A 13,113-nucleotide genomic window follows, 5' to 3' on the forward strand; every position below is an offset into this window, starting at 1 on the left:
GGTGCAAGCTAGAATTAAAGAAGATGGCCCACCAGTTTTTGGCTCTGTTGTTTCTTTACCAACTGTCCGAATCCAATGTGAACCTGCATGGGCCGGGCTGCTGTGATAGTGGCCCTGGCTGCTGGCTTTACACACCCTGATTGGGATCCACTTGGCAACCCCCGTCTGGGCCAATGCTTGGACCAACCGAGCTACCCTCAGTTTCCTGGGCCAATGCTCTATCCACTGAGCCAGGGCCTTCAACAAATTTGTCTAGAGATTTCTGATAAAAATTCCCAAATGCTTAAAAAATAGATAACTGTCTGTTTCTAGAATTTATATAAAAATTCAAAAGTATATCTAAAGCAATTTTAATAGAGAAGAAAAAAGTTGAAAGAGCTTTCCATACCTAATTACAAAACTTACTATAAGGCTACAGTAATCAAGACAGTTTGATATTAGTGAAGAGATAGACATATAGATCAGTTGAATAGAATAGAATATAGAAATAGACTTACACGTATAGGAACACTTGATTTTTGGCAAAGATACAAAGGCTATACAATGGAGAAAGAAGTCTTTTCAAGAAATGGTGCTGTATTAACTAGATATCAATATGGAACAATATGAACACTAGAGTTTACTTCACACCATACATAAAAATTAGCTTGAAATGGTTAATAAACCAAAAATTAAAAACCTAAAATATAAAACTTTTACAAGAAAATATAAGAGAAAATATTTGTAACATTGGATTAGGCAGCACATTTCTTAAATAGAACACAATTATAAAAACAAAAAAGTAGGTTAAATGAACATAAAAATTTTAAACTTTTGTTGTTTGAAATCATTAAGTAAATGGAAAGGCCCGCTAAGACAGAAAAATTTAAGGCTATACATCAAAGAAATAGAATGTAGACTTTATATAAAGAACTGTTGCAACTCAGTAATAAGAGGACAGGCAACCAAATTTAAAAATAGGCAAAATATTTGAACAAATTATTTCACAAAAAAGATATGTAAATGGCTAATAAGTACATAAAAAGATGTTGAACATAAATAGTCAACAGAGAAATAGAAATTAAAATCACAAGATATCACTACATATTCTTTAGAATGGTTAAAATTTAAAAGTATTAACAAAAATACCCTGGCCATTCTGTGTTGATGAGGATGAAGAGAAATTAGAATCCAATAATCTACTGATGGAAATGCAAAATGGTGAAACCACCTTGGAAAACAGTTTACAAGCCTGACCTGTGGTGGCGCAGTAGATATAGTGTCTACCTGGAATGATGAGGTCGCCAGTTTGAAATCCTGGGCTTGCACAGTCAAGGCACAAATGAGAAGCAACTAGGACGAGTTGATGTTCCCAGTTCCTCCCCTTCACCTTTCTCTCCCTCTCAAATTAATAAATAAAATCCTTAAAAAATAGTTTGTAAATTTCTTAAAAATTAAATGTAGCCTGACCTGTGGTCATGCAGTGAGTAAAGCATCGACCTGGAATGCTGAGGTCGCTGGTTCAAAACCCCAGGCTTGCCTGACCTGTGGTGGCGCAGTGGATAAAGTGTCGACCTGGAATGCTGAGGTCACCGGTTCAAAACCCTAGGGCTTGCCTGGTCAAGGCACATATGGGAGTTGATGCTTCTAGCTCCTCCCCCCTTCTCTCTCTCTGTCTCTCTCTTCTCTCTCTCCCTCTCTCTCTGTCTCTCTCTCCTCTCTAAAAATGAATAAATAAAATAAAAATAAAAATAAAATAAAAAAAAAGCTTTTTTAAAAAAACAACAACAACAAAAAACAACAACAAAAAAAAAAACCCAGGCTTGCCTGGTCAAGACACATATGGGAGTTGACACTTTCTGCTCCTCCGCCTTTGTCTCTCTCTCTCTCTCTCTCTCTTTGTATCCTCTCTCTAAAATGAATAAATGAAATCTAAAAAAATAAATTAAATGTAAAACTTTCATAAAACAGCCTGACCAGGCAGTAGTGTGGTGCATAGAGTGTTTACCTGGGTCACTGAAGACTCAGGTTTGAAACCCTGAGGTCACCAGCTTGAGCATGTGCTCATCTGGCTTGAACGTAGGAACATATACATGACCTCCCGATTGCTGGCTGGAGCCCAAGGTAGCTGGCTTGAGCAAGGGGTCACTGGCTCAACTGGAGTCCCCTCCCAATCAAGGCACATATAAGAAAGTAATCAATGAACTACTTAAGTGCCACAACAACGAGATGATGCTTCTCATTTCTCCCTCTTCCTGTCCGTCCCTGTCTGATTATTTGTCTGTCTGTCTCTCTCTCTAAAAAACAAACAAAAAGCTTCCATAAAACATAGCCATTCCATTTCTAGGTGTTTATCCAAGAAAAATGAAAACATGTCTACACAAAAATTGGTATGCTCATGTTCACATCAGCTTTATTGTAATAGCTCCAAAATGGAAAGTACCTAAATGTCCATCGAAAGATGAATAGATAAACATTTACCATATCGTGGAATACTACTCAACAATTAAAAAGAATATGTATTATTACTTGCAACATCATTATATTTAATGAATAAAGCCAGATAAAAATAAAAGACAAAAATAAAATAAAAGACAGTGTGTGCTCTATGATCCAATTTATATAAAAATACTATAAAATGCACACTATAGTGATAGAAAATAGATTAGAGATTTCCAGAGATTGAGAATGGAAGGAGGGATGGATTAAAATGCACGAAGAGACTTTTTGAGATGATGGAAGTGTTTGCTATTTTGATTGTACTCATGGTTTTATAAGCTTAAACATATGTGAAGCAGACCAAATTAAATCTGCTTTAGGTACTTTTAAAATTTAAAATAAGGCCCTGGCTGGTTAGCTCAGTGGTAGAATGTCGGCCTGGTATGTGGATGTCCCAGGTTTGATTTCTGGCAAGGGCACACAGGAGGTGCTTCTCCACCTCTTCCCCTCCCCCTTCTCTCTCTTTTTCTTTCTCTCTTTCTTTCCTACAGCCATGGCTCAATTCGTTCAAGTGTATCAGTCTCGGGTGCTGAGGATGGTTCTGTGGAGCCTCTGACTCAGGCACTAAAAATAGCCTGGTTACAAGCATGGCCCAAGATGAGCAGAACATTGGTCCCAGGTGGGGGTTGCCGGTTAGATCCCAGTCAGGGTGCATGTGGGAGTCTCTCTATCTCCCTTCTATTCACTTGGAAAAGAAGAAAAAAATTAAATCTTTAATTATATTTTAATAAAGCTGAAATGCAGATACAGGCTGAAAGTATTAAAAGTGATAATCTGTTTTTGAGTTTTATTCCCATGATATTTAGCTTATTTGTTTTTATTATTTTCATTGTAAGTTCATTTGTTTCTCTTGCTGACCACTTTAGACTCCCTCAGTGATATCTCCATTTTCTGTATTTGAAGACAACAAAACATGCTACTGAAAGTCTGATTATTCTTCTCAAAGATCTCTTCTTCTTAATTATTAGGTTTCTATCCCAAGTCTTGGTTCAAACTCTATAAAAACATATACATTTTCTTCAAGAAACTGAAAAATTTACAAACATGAATGTATAAATGATTGATAGAGATGAATGTGTTAGTCCTTTTAGTCGTTTTGGGTTGATTTATTTTTCTTTCGTTTTCATATGAGATTCATTTTATTTTCTTACAGGCTTCTTTAGGGACATTCCTTAAAAATTAAGAATGTATTGCCCATCAAGATCAGAAAAAGTTGATACTCCTTTGAGATGTATAAATTAATGAAAATGTTCACTGTGGCAACTCAGTTATCCTTCAATCACCTTCTGACTAAGCCCCCTGATTCTTACTTTTTCCACAAAGTTCTGTTCTCACTTCTCTACCCTTGCTGAAACACTCAGGAAAAGGTGCTTCCTTCAGTTCATCTTCAATTATGTTTTGATCATGATCCTGGAATTTTATTGCTTCTAGAAAGCTCTGTACTCATCTCCCGGGCCATCAGATAAACACACCCAAGAGCAAGTCTTAATTTGGTTCTGCTTCAACCAATCACATTGTGATGTTGTTCTCTGACCATTACCACTTTTGGAAAGTTCTAACCACATTATACCACTCCCTTAGAAACAACAAAGGAAGACCGGCAGTGGTGCATTGGGTAGAGCATCGACCTAGGACGCTGAGGTCCCAGGTTTGAAACCCTGAGGTTGCGGGTTTGAGTGAGGGTTTATCCAGCTTGAGCGCCAGGGTTGCCGGCTTGAGGGTGAGATAATCGATAATCGACACGATCCCATGGTGCTGTCTTGAGCCCCAAGGTCACTCATTGACTTCAACAAGGGGTCACTTGTTCAGCTTGAACTCCTTGGTCAAGGCACATAGGAAAAGCAATCAATGAACAACTTCTAAAGTGATGCAACTTAGAGTTGATGCTTCTCCCCCCCCCCCCCACTCTCTCTCTCTTAGCTAGAGAAAGACAGTAAGAAGAGGAAAAGAGGAGATTTATTTCAGGTCTTCAAAAAACCACATTCTGACCCCTAACATTGCCCCTTAGTCTGTGCTTAACTCCATCACCATCCAAAACCCTTGGTGAAGCTTCCTTCAGCTATTCCATTAGTCAGGTTCTGATCTCACTTTCTATCGCCAGATTTTTTTTTTTTTAATTGAGGCTACCTTGGGAAATCTAGGCTTGCTATAGAAGGTATAGTATTGATTTTCAGAGGGACCCAAAGCCCATTCATGAACACCACTTAGTAACCTAGCTTTTAAGAAGTGCCTATGAGTTCACCACCTTGCATTTTCAGATCAGACCCTCCATCATCCCTTTCTTCTAGACAGAAGATGCCATGACCACTCCAGCTCTAAAATGTTATAAGGGGCACAGAGTCCTCCCTAAACGTGTTTCTCAATTGAACATGCAGAGGCTTTGATGACTATAGTGTAAACATTAAATAAACACTGATTTTCTGTAAATTGCACGTTTGTTTATACGCATTACTGGTAATCAGTACACACAGTAAGAACTTCCAAATAATGCCTGCTGGAGGAACAGTGGTGAGGAGACAAGCACCTTGAATGGGAATTGTAGTTCCAGCTCTACCACTAACTGGCTGAGACCTCGGGAAAAATCCCTTTCCTACCTAGTTTTCACATTTGTGAAAACGAAGTTTGAATTTAAAAAGTGGCTTTCTTTTTCTTTAATAAATTTTATTTATTGATTGATTTTAGAGAGAGAAGGGCAGAGAGAAACACTGATCTGTTGCTCCATTTAGTTATGCACTCAATGGTTAATCTTGTATGTATTCTGACTGGAGATCGAACACACAACCTTGGTGCATAGGGATGCTGCTCTCATCAACTGAGCTATACTGCCAGGGTGGAAAAGTGACTTTCAATTTCTTTACTCTGTGACCGATAGTTGGAAATATCTTTTAAGATACCTTTTATAAGTGACAATATTTCCTACATGTCAAACTAGTTTCTCAAAACCTTAACAGCACCCATCGGTGAACTCTTGTTTTTTTCCTCGTGTGTGTGTGTGTGTGTGTGTTTGTGTGTATGTGTGTGTTTTAATTGCTGTTATGACCCACATAACTGATTTCAAGAGCTGTAGTGGGTGGCAATCTTCACTTTGACACCGGATTAGAGGGTCTTGAAGATTTCTTTCTGCCATATTCTAAAAAATTAGTATCTGCACTGGGAATATAGAAAAACAAAATATAAAACAGCAGCCTCAGTCTGGCTGAGTCCTCCTTGATTTTCCTTAGCTTACGTTACAAGTCAGATAGTCTGTATTGTCAGGTGACAAAGTCCTATAGAAAATGGCCCAGGCCAGAGTCCCCTCCCAAAATATACAGCAGTTGATAGCCTTGGTACCTAGCATCTCTAAACTCCAGTACCTGCATCTGTCACTTTCCCTACCATTTTATTAATCAGTCCATTTTAAGGTCTTGTATTTTTTTATTTAAAGTTTTTATTTATTGATTTAAGAGAGAAAGGTGGGGGTGGGAAGGAACAGGAAGCATCAACTCATTTTTCCTTCTTGTATGTGCCTTGACCAGGAAAGCCTGGGGCTTCGAACCTGTGACCCCAGCATTTCAGATTAACGCTTTATCCCCAGTGCCAACACAGGTCAGGCTTTTTTTTTTTTAATTTTTAATTTTATTTTTTTACAGAGACAGAGAGTCAGAGAGAGGGATAGACAGGAACGGAGAGATGAGAAGCATCAATCATTAGTTTTTCATTGAACTTTGCGACAACTTAGTTGTTCATTGATTGCTTTCTCATATGTGCCTTGACCGCGGGCCTTCAGCAGACCGAGTAACCCTTTGCTGGAGCCAGCGACCTTGGGTTCAAGCTGGTGGGCTTTTTGCTCAAACCAGATGAGCCAGCGCTCAAGCTGGCGACCTCGGGGTCTCGAACCTGAGTCCTCTGCATCCCAGTTGGACGCTCTATCCACTGTGCCACCGCCTGGTCAGGCAGGCTTTTTTTTTTTTTAAAACGCATTTTGCCCGTTGAATTTAAATCAGTATCCACCAGTTACTTTGTTCACACTTAATATGGCTTGGTTATATGTAGACACATCCATACACACATCAATATATATACACACACACACACACACACAATGGTAACCTCAGGCCTTGTTGCGTATTAGTTACCTGGGAAGCTTGTTAAAAAGGGGAGATTCGGCCTGACCTGTGATGGCGCAGTGGATAGTGTTGACCTGGAACGCTGAGATCACTGGTTTGAAACCCTGCACTTGTCAAAGCACATATGGGAGTTGATGCTTCCTGCTCCTCCCCTCTTTTCTGTCTCTATCCTCTCTAAAATAAGTAAATTTTAAAAAGTGGAGATTCTCGAGCCCCACTAGTTCTTAAGTCAGAGATCCTGCCTTCTCTAAAGTTCCTCAAGCAAGGTGTTTTAAAGATAATTTTCAAAAGACATTTTATTGATCTTTTTATACAGGAGAGAGGGGGGAGCAGCACGAAGCATCAACTCCTGTCAACTCATAGTACTTGCTTCTATTATGTGCCTTGATCGGGCAAGGTCCGGGTTTCACGATCTCAGTGTTTCAGGTCAATGCTTTATCCACTGCCCCACCACAGGTCAGGCTATAGAAAGCATGTTCTTAAAATAGTACTAGATGTTGAATTATGAATAGGATCCTTCCTTACTAATTGGTTGGGGACAATAAAAATAGTAATTGTTGATTGAGAATTTGAGTCCAGGTAGTTAGGAGAGGAAAGGTAATATTAACAAAAAATAAAAACTGAGGTGCAAGAGAAAGATTGCTTTTAAACTGCTTTATTAATTTCACATCATGAAAAGATTTCCCCCAAAATTGGTGAAATGACCTTGCTGTAGTTTTGCACTGAGAAAAAACAATACTCAATTAGAAACACCAAAAGGCTTTAGAGAAGAGTAAATCACAAAACTGCTAAGTTTTAAAGCAGAGGCTACACTGTTAACCTTAGGGTTCAAGGTATAAGGCAGAAGTCATAATGAGTATCAGGCTCAGGAGTTTGGAAGTGTGTATCATGTCTCAGTTGCAGCTCCCTAGTCTTTCTCTTGATTTCCATTGGCTGCATTGCTATCTTTTCTACATTATTCCCCACTTCATTGTGATCACCACGCTTGTTAGATATGGCCCATCGAAATGTAGGGACCAGTCGCCTAACCCAGCCCAGCCTAGCATTTCCTCCAGGCTTCTGGCCTTCCCCCACTCCCAGATTGCGTGCTTCCTCCCCATTCTGCACAGCAGCCTGGTCCCCTCCTTCGTCCTCCAGCTGGGCATTCTCCACGCTGAGATTTTTCACTGCTTGGTCCTCTTTGGATGCCATTGCTCCTAGGAGACAAGGGATAGAAGGAATTATTTAATGGATGGACTGATCAGCACCGAGGACAGAGGCCCTACTATGCAACTTGATTCAGAGCCCTGGATTTCAAAGGCTTTTAAAAATTGCATTTTTTTTTTAAAAAAAACAAAAACAAAAAACAAAAAAACCCCCAACAAAATAGAAACAGACTCATACAGAACAGACTAACAGTTGTCAGAAATGAAGGGTGTTGGATGAAAAAGGTGAAGGGATTAAGCAAAGAAAGAAAAACTCATAGAGAACAGTATGGGGATTACAAAACAAAAATGGGGTGAGAGGTAGGTGAGGAAAAAGGGGTAATGAAAGGAAACTTGACTTGACTTGGGGTGTCGAACGTGCAGTGCACTGTCCAGATGATGTAGAATAGAACAGTACACCTAAAACTTATGTAATTTTATTAACCAATGTCATCCCAATTAATTAAATTAAAAATGGCATTTTTCCCACGTGAGAGGCTCCCGACGCCCTCTAGGGGCCCCCAGTCCCAGATCTCGCCCCTCCCTCCCTCGCCCCAAACCCACCATTTTCCCTGCGATCGAAGCCCAGGCCTCTACAGCCACCAAAAATGGAGAATGGGGTTGGGGGTGGGAGTAATGACTAGGGGTCTCGGAGCTCTCCATTCGATCTCCACCCCTGCACTCCCACCAGTGTCCCGCGCACCCACCTGGGCCTATCCTTGTCGGCTGCTCTCCGCTGTCGTCGCGAGCACGCGCCGCCGCCACACTTGGGCCCGCAGACCTGCAGGGGGGGAGCGGGGCCGCTGCAGCCCGGCGCCTGGCGCCCGCCGCCCCGCCCTCCCGCACGGCCGCCCCCTCCCCGCCGTGAGCACCGCGTCCAGCACCGAGAGGGACGGGGGCGGGGCGGGGGCCGAGAGGCAGGTGTTTCCGAGGGGTGGTCGCCTGGGGACCCCCCCGCCCGCCCCGGGGAACGCTCTGCACTTCCCCAGACACGCGCGGGGCTGCCCTGGGGCGTGGGGGCGGCGGTCCGTGCGCGGCTTCGCGACCCCCGGGAAGGCTCCGCCGGCCAGGACCACGGTCCACACCCGGCCGGGTCCCTTACCTGCTCCGCCTCTTGGGGATCCCCTGCCGGAGCTCTCAGGACCACCGGGAGCAAAAGCGAGAAGAGCAAGCGGCCACGGCTTGCGCTTGACTTCAGCACGCTGCGCGCCAGTTAATATAGGAGGGTCACGTGAGGATTTCGTCACAGCCAATAGCGACGCCCCCGTCCCGCCCTCTCCAGCTCTGAGGTCCTGCACAGCCCTCCGCCTGCACACCTGTCCTACTCCCGCCTCCCCACCTATCCCCCTTTAATAACCTCAGCATGGATCCTGTCATTTATCCTTTTGATGCAGGATAGTAAGAAGTTAGCAAAATTACTTGGCAAGTAGAATGGGGAAGCTGAGACAGACAGCTGAATAAATTGGCTGAGTGATTCACAGCCAGGTACAGGTCACCTCCGTAGAGATACCGTATAGGCCTTCATTGTATTTTAGCTCCAGGCCCAGGTGGGGGACCCCAGAACCAGCGGTAGTGACTAATGACCTACCCCCTCCCCGCCCCCTGCTCCGGGCATGATCCATTAGTAGAGATCTTAACCTTTGAAAGGGCACAACTGGAAAAACTGATGAAGATTCTATTACAATCCTCCCCTAAAATTCTAGTCTTTCAAAACCCTCAAAACAAAGGAGCCAGCATGTGCTCTCCCTCCCTGGAGGACGCCCCACTTTCCCCTTACTCCTCCTTCTCCTCTTCTTTCCCCTCAGGCAGGCATCTCCTAAAGTTTAAGGGACTCCACAAGACTTGTAACCAGGGGAGCAGTGGGCAGTGGCAGCTCCTCCTAGGAAACCCCCTGAACCTGTCTCCAAGGCCCCGTTTTCTCTGACTTCCCAGTGAGCTGACAGAAGCCCTGCCTAGGCTCATTTCTTTCCTGTAAAGCTTTCAGAGAGCCAAAGCCTGCCCCCTTCGGCTCTCTCCTGCCGCTTAATTCTTCCCTTTACAGCCAAGACTTCCTTTGTTTGTCCGGCTCATTCATAGGCCTTGAAGCTTTCATAGAGAGCCTGGACAGGCCTCCAGCTGGGTAATTAAGAATGTAAATAAGGCTGAGGTAACTGAAGAAAATAAGTGCTACTTTTAAAAAAACTTAAGTTCTAAATTGCCCCTGCGTTCTTAAAAGTTATCAAGAACAAAAGAAAAAAAAATCTTGTGCCTTCTCTACAAAATTTAGTAATTTGAATTGTGTGTATGGTCTTTATATATGTCGTCTTTATATGATGCGTTCGTCTGTGTATTATATGTGGTGCGTTTTCTATCTCCGGAATGTATAACGAGGGTATAAGATTTTATTAGCCTAAACAGATTAAATGCTTTCACAGATTAAACATGATCCTGTGGTCTGGATAAAATATTTGATGTTAAAACCTGTTTAAGTTTGATTGATATATTTTGGAATTGTGGCCACAAAATATGTTTGTTTCACCCAGGTTTACAAGAAGTATGTCATAATCTTTTGGTTACATATGTGTGACAATTTCCCCAAGGTTTGGGTTTTACGAGACTGTAGGGCCAGTGGCCGCTGCTGTTGCCATGCACATCAGGTTCTCACTGGATTCAGGCAGATGGTAAAAGAACGGTGGAACCAGAAAAGGGTGGTCATTCCGTTTATTAAAGTCTCCTAATGGCAGACGAGCAAACAGGCGGCAGGGAAGACAGCTTCCCTCTCACTCAGGGCTCCTAAAGTCCTGACTCATTTTCTGGACTTTCCCGGACTCAGGGTCCCCCACTAGCTTCAGAGCATGCTCTCTCTCTCTCTCTCTCTCTCTCTCTCTCTCTCTCTCTCCACTGTTCAGCCAAAACCAGCTGGGGGAAAATACCCTTCTCCAGCAAACAATGACCCCTCCCAAGCAGGATGGCAACCTGCAATTTGCAATCTGCGGCCCTGGGGCAAGCACCCTCACCCTTCCAAAGACTATACACACATGGTGCTGTCTCAATACAAGCGAGCAAACTTAAAAAAAAAATTGTTTATTTAAGAGAGAATTTCTTTTTTTTAATTACTTGACTTAATCGGGATGACATTGGTTCAGAAAACCAGATAGGTTTCAACTGTACAACTCAATATAACACCATCTGCCCTCTGTATCGTGTGCACTCCACCCCAAGCAAAGACACTTTTTCTTAAACCTAGAAATGAATTTGAGTTATTCCAATGAGCCCCTGTACTACCTCAAAGGTTCTTTCTCCTCATGAAACAGAAATTTTAAACTAATTAGGCCTATTTTGATATGCTTGAAATTACATGGAAAGCTTTGTCAAATTAATAATAACAACTATGTTTTATTTGTATATATATATTTTTTATTCAAATGGATGGTCTAAAAATTTCAGGCACTTCCAAAGATTCAAATGGAGCTCTAAGTAGTAGCAGTTGTCCTGTCAGATAGCAGGCAAGCCAAGAGTGATGGTTCCTTGTGGGGACATCAGTCAGTGGTACTCTGACTGTTTGTGGTCCACACATTGGGTTGTTTACAAAGTGTTTGCAGAGCTCAGTGCACACTTCCAATGAGTTATATGCACTGTTTTAAACTCTCGCATACTTTTTGTTTTTATATATTGAAATTGTGTGTTGAATCTAAAAATGTGAGCTTTGTATTGTTCTTCTATGTCATTTCATAGTAATTATTATTTACTAAGGAATTATCTTGGAGTTATATCTTACAGAAAAGCAAACTTCTTTAATAATTGCATTTTAATCATGTCTATTACCGTGTCATTTTAAGTTTCATCATTTATAGACAGCCATTGCTTTTTACCGATGAATTTGCAAATATGTTATATCTTTACAAAAAATCTATGAGAAAGACCCTGACTTATTCTAAATTACAGGTTTCTAAGCAGGTCATATCTTTGAACCAGATGAAGGTTTATAGAACTCTAAGAAATAACTGGATCCATGGAAACACTGGCAAATAATCAGGATAAACAAAAATTGATTATATGGAACTGAGTGAACTGAGGATTATTATTCATATAACTTTGTTCAAAGTATTAATAATTTTAAAAATCTGTTTTTCAGATAAAAGGAAACTTGTTTTTATCCTTCCTAGAGCAATTTGGTAAATTATACCCTTATAAGAAATATGGAAGCATTTATACTTTTCTTCCTGCCTAATCCCCCCAAGAATTTGGCAACTCATTAAGACTGAGTATTATTATTTGCATGGCAGTATGTTTGTTTGCATAGATCCACTAAGAATCTATTCTCTTTATAATAAGACACATAAAATCAGTTTCCAACTGTGGCTTTAGTAACCATGACTTTGACTGGAATGTCATGTTTGAAAGAGACATGCCTGTACTCTGGATGTCACCATAAAGCTTTAAGGAATTAAGATTGACTTTGAGGCCGATAAGAGCCAAAAAAGAAATAGTCTAGTACCTTGCTTATTCGTATAGTTCATAGAAGTCTTTCCAGGTGCAGAACAAAAGTTGCCTTCCTGAGAGATGTCAAGGAAGGAACCTCAAGACGTTTTTGGGAACTTCTAGAAATTGAAGAATTTACCCAGACCTGTATAGATATTGCAGGCCAAGCTGGATGGCAATCCTGTGGATCAGTTTATTCGCTCTGAGAGGCTAACTGAAGCCTAATCTAAAGATTCTTTCTGAGATTTCAGCAGAACAGATTTAAAAGAGCCTATATCATCAGTTACTATTCTTGTGTTTATGCAAATCATCAGGCCAAATTGTAACTCGACTTCATGCAGTAAATAGTCTTGATTTGGCAATCTTTCATAAAAATGAGGGTGGTTTTAGGGGAAAAACATGTTTCAATAGAATCTATAATACACAATTGGGGATATTAGACTCTAGTTAAATTTATTTTTCACCTACAAATTGAATTGGATCCTGAATTTTCTAGTTTTCTTTCAAACTGATGTTTCATTTCTCTCCCGTCCTTTGACTTGGCATTATTGAGAACTACTGATGTGGTATAAGCCATTCAGAATTTACCTGAACACCTGTTGATATCACCAGAGATATTTAAACTGCAAATAAGGAGAATCTATCTTATTGTGACTGCTTTCTTTCATTCCAGCAAAAGGAACTTTAAGACTTACATCTAAAAATCTTTTCAACTGACAGCCTTACACACTCAAAAACTAGTTGATAATTTTCTGTAATCATTAAACTTTGTGTGTTTTTTTTTCCTTTGGTTTTCATAGGCATATGCCTTATTACATACTCAATTGCTTGTTTATATCTCATTTTTAGGCCATGCCTTGTAACCTTGTCAAATTTGTTACCTC

At 41.0% G+C, this 13,113-nt stretch overlaps 2 protein-coding genes across 2 annotated transcripts in view; both read right to left on the minus strand.

The window, feature by feature from the left end:
• The window catches only part of TCEAL9 (transcription elongation factor A like 9), a 303,391-nt gene that overhangs the window by 108,123 nt on the left and 182,155 nt on the right, over positions 1-13,113 (minus strand). The window lies entirely within an intron of this gene.
• Positions 7,211-8,981, minus strand: BEX4 (brain expressed X-linked 4). The gene is made up of 3 exons (XM_066356704.1): positions 8,871-8,981; positions 8,476-8,549; positions 7,211-7,780 (listed from the first exon to the last, which is right to left on the minus strand). Exon 3 carries the CDS (start codon positions 7,773-7,775, stop codon positions 7,413-7,415), a length of 363 nt encoding a protein of 120 aa, XP_066212801.1. The 5' UTR covers positions 7,776-7,780; positions 8,476-8,549; positions 8,871-8,981; the 3' UTR covers positions 7,211-7,412.

Source organism: Saccopteryx leptura, chromosome X (genome assembly GCF_036850995.1).
Source record: "Saccopteryx leptura isolate mSacLep1 chromosome X, mSacLep1_pri_phased_curated, whole genome shotgun sequence".
NCBI lineage: Eukaryota > Metazoa > Chordata > Mammalia > Chiroptera > Emballonuridae > Saccopteryx > Saccopteryx leptura.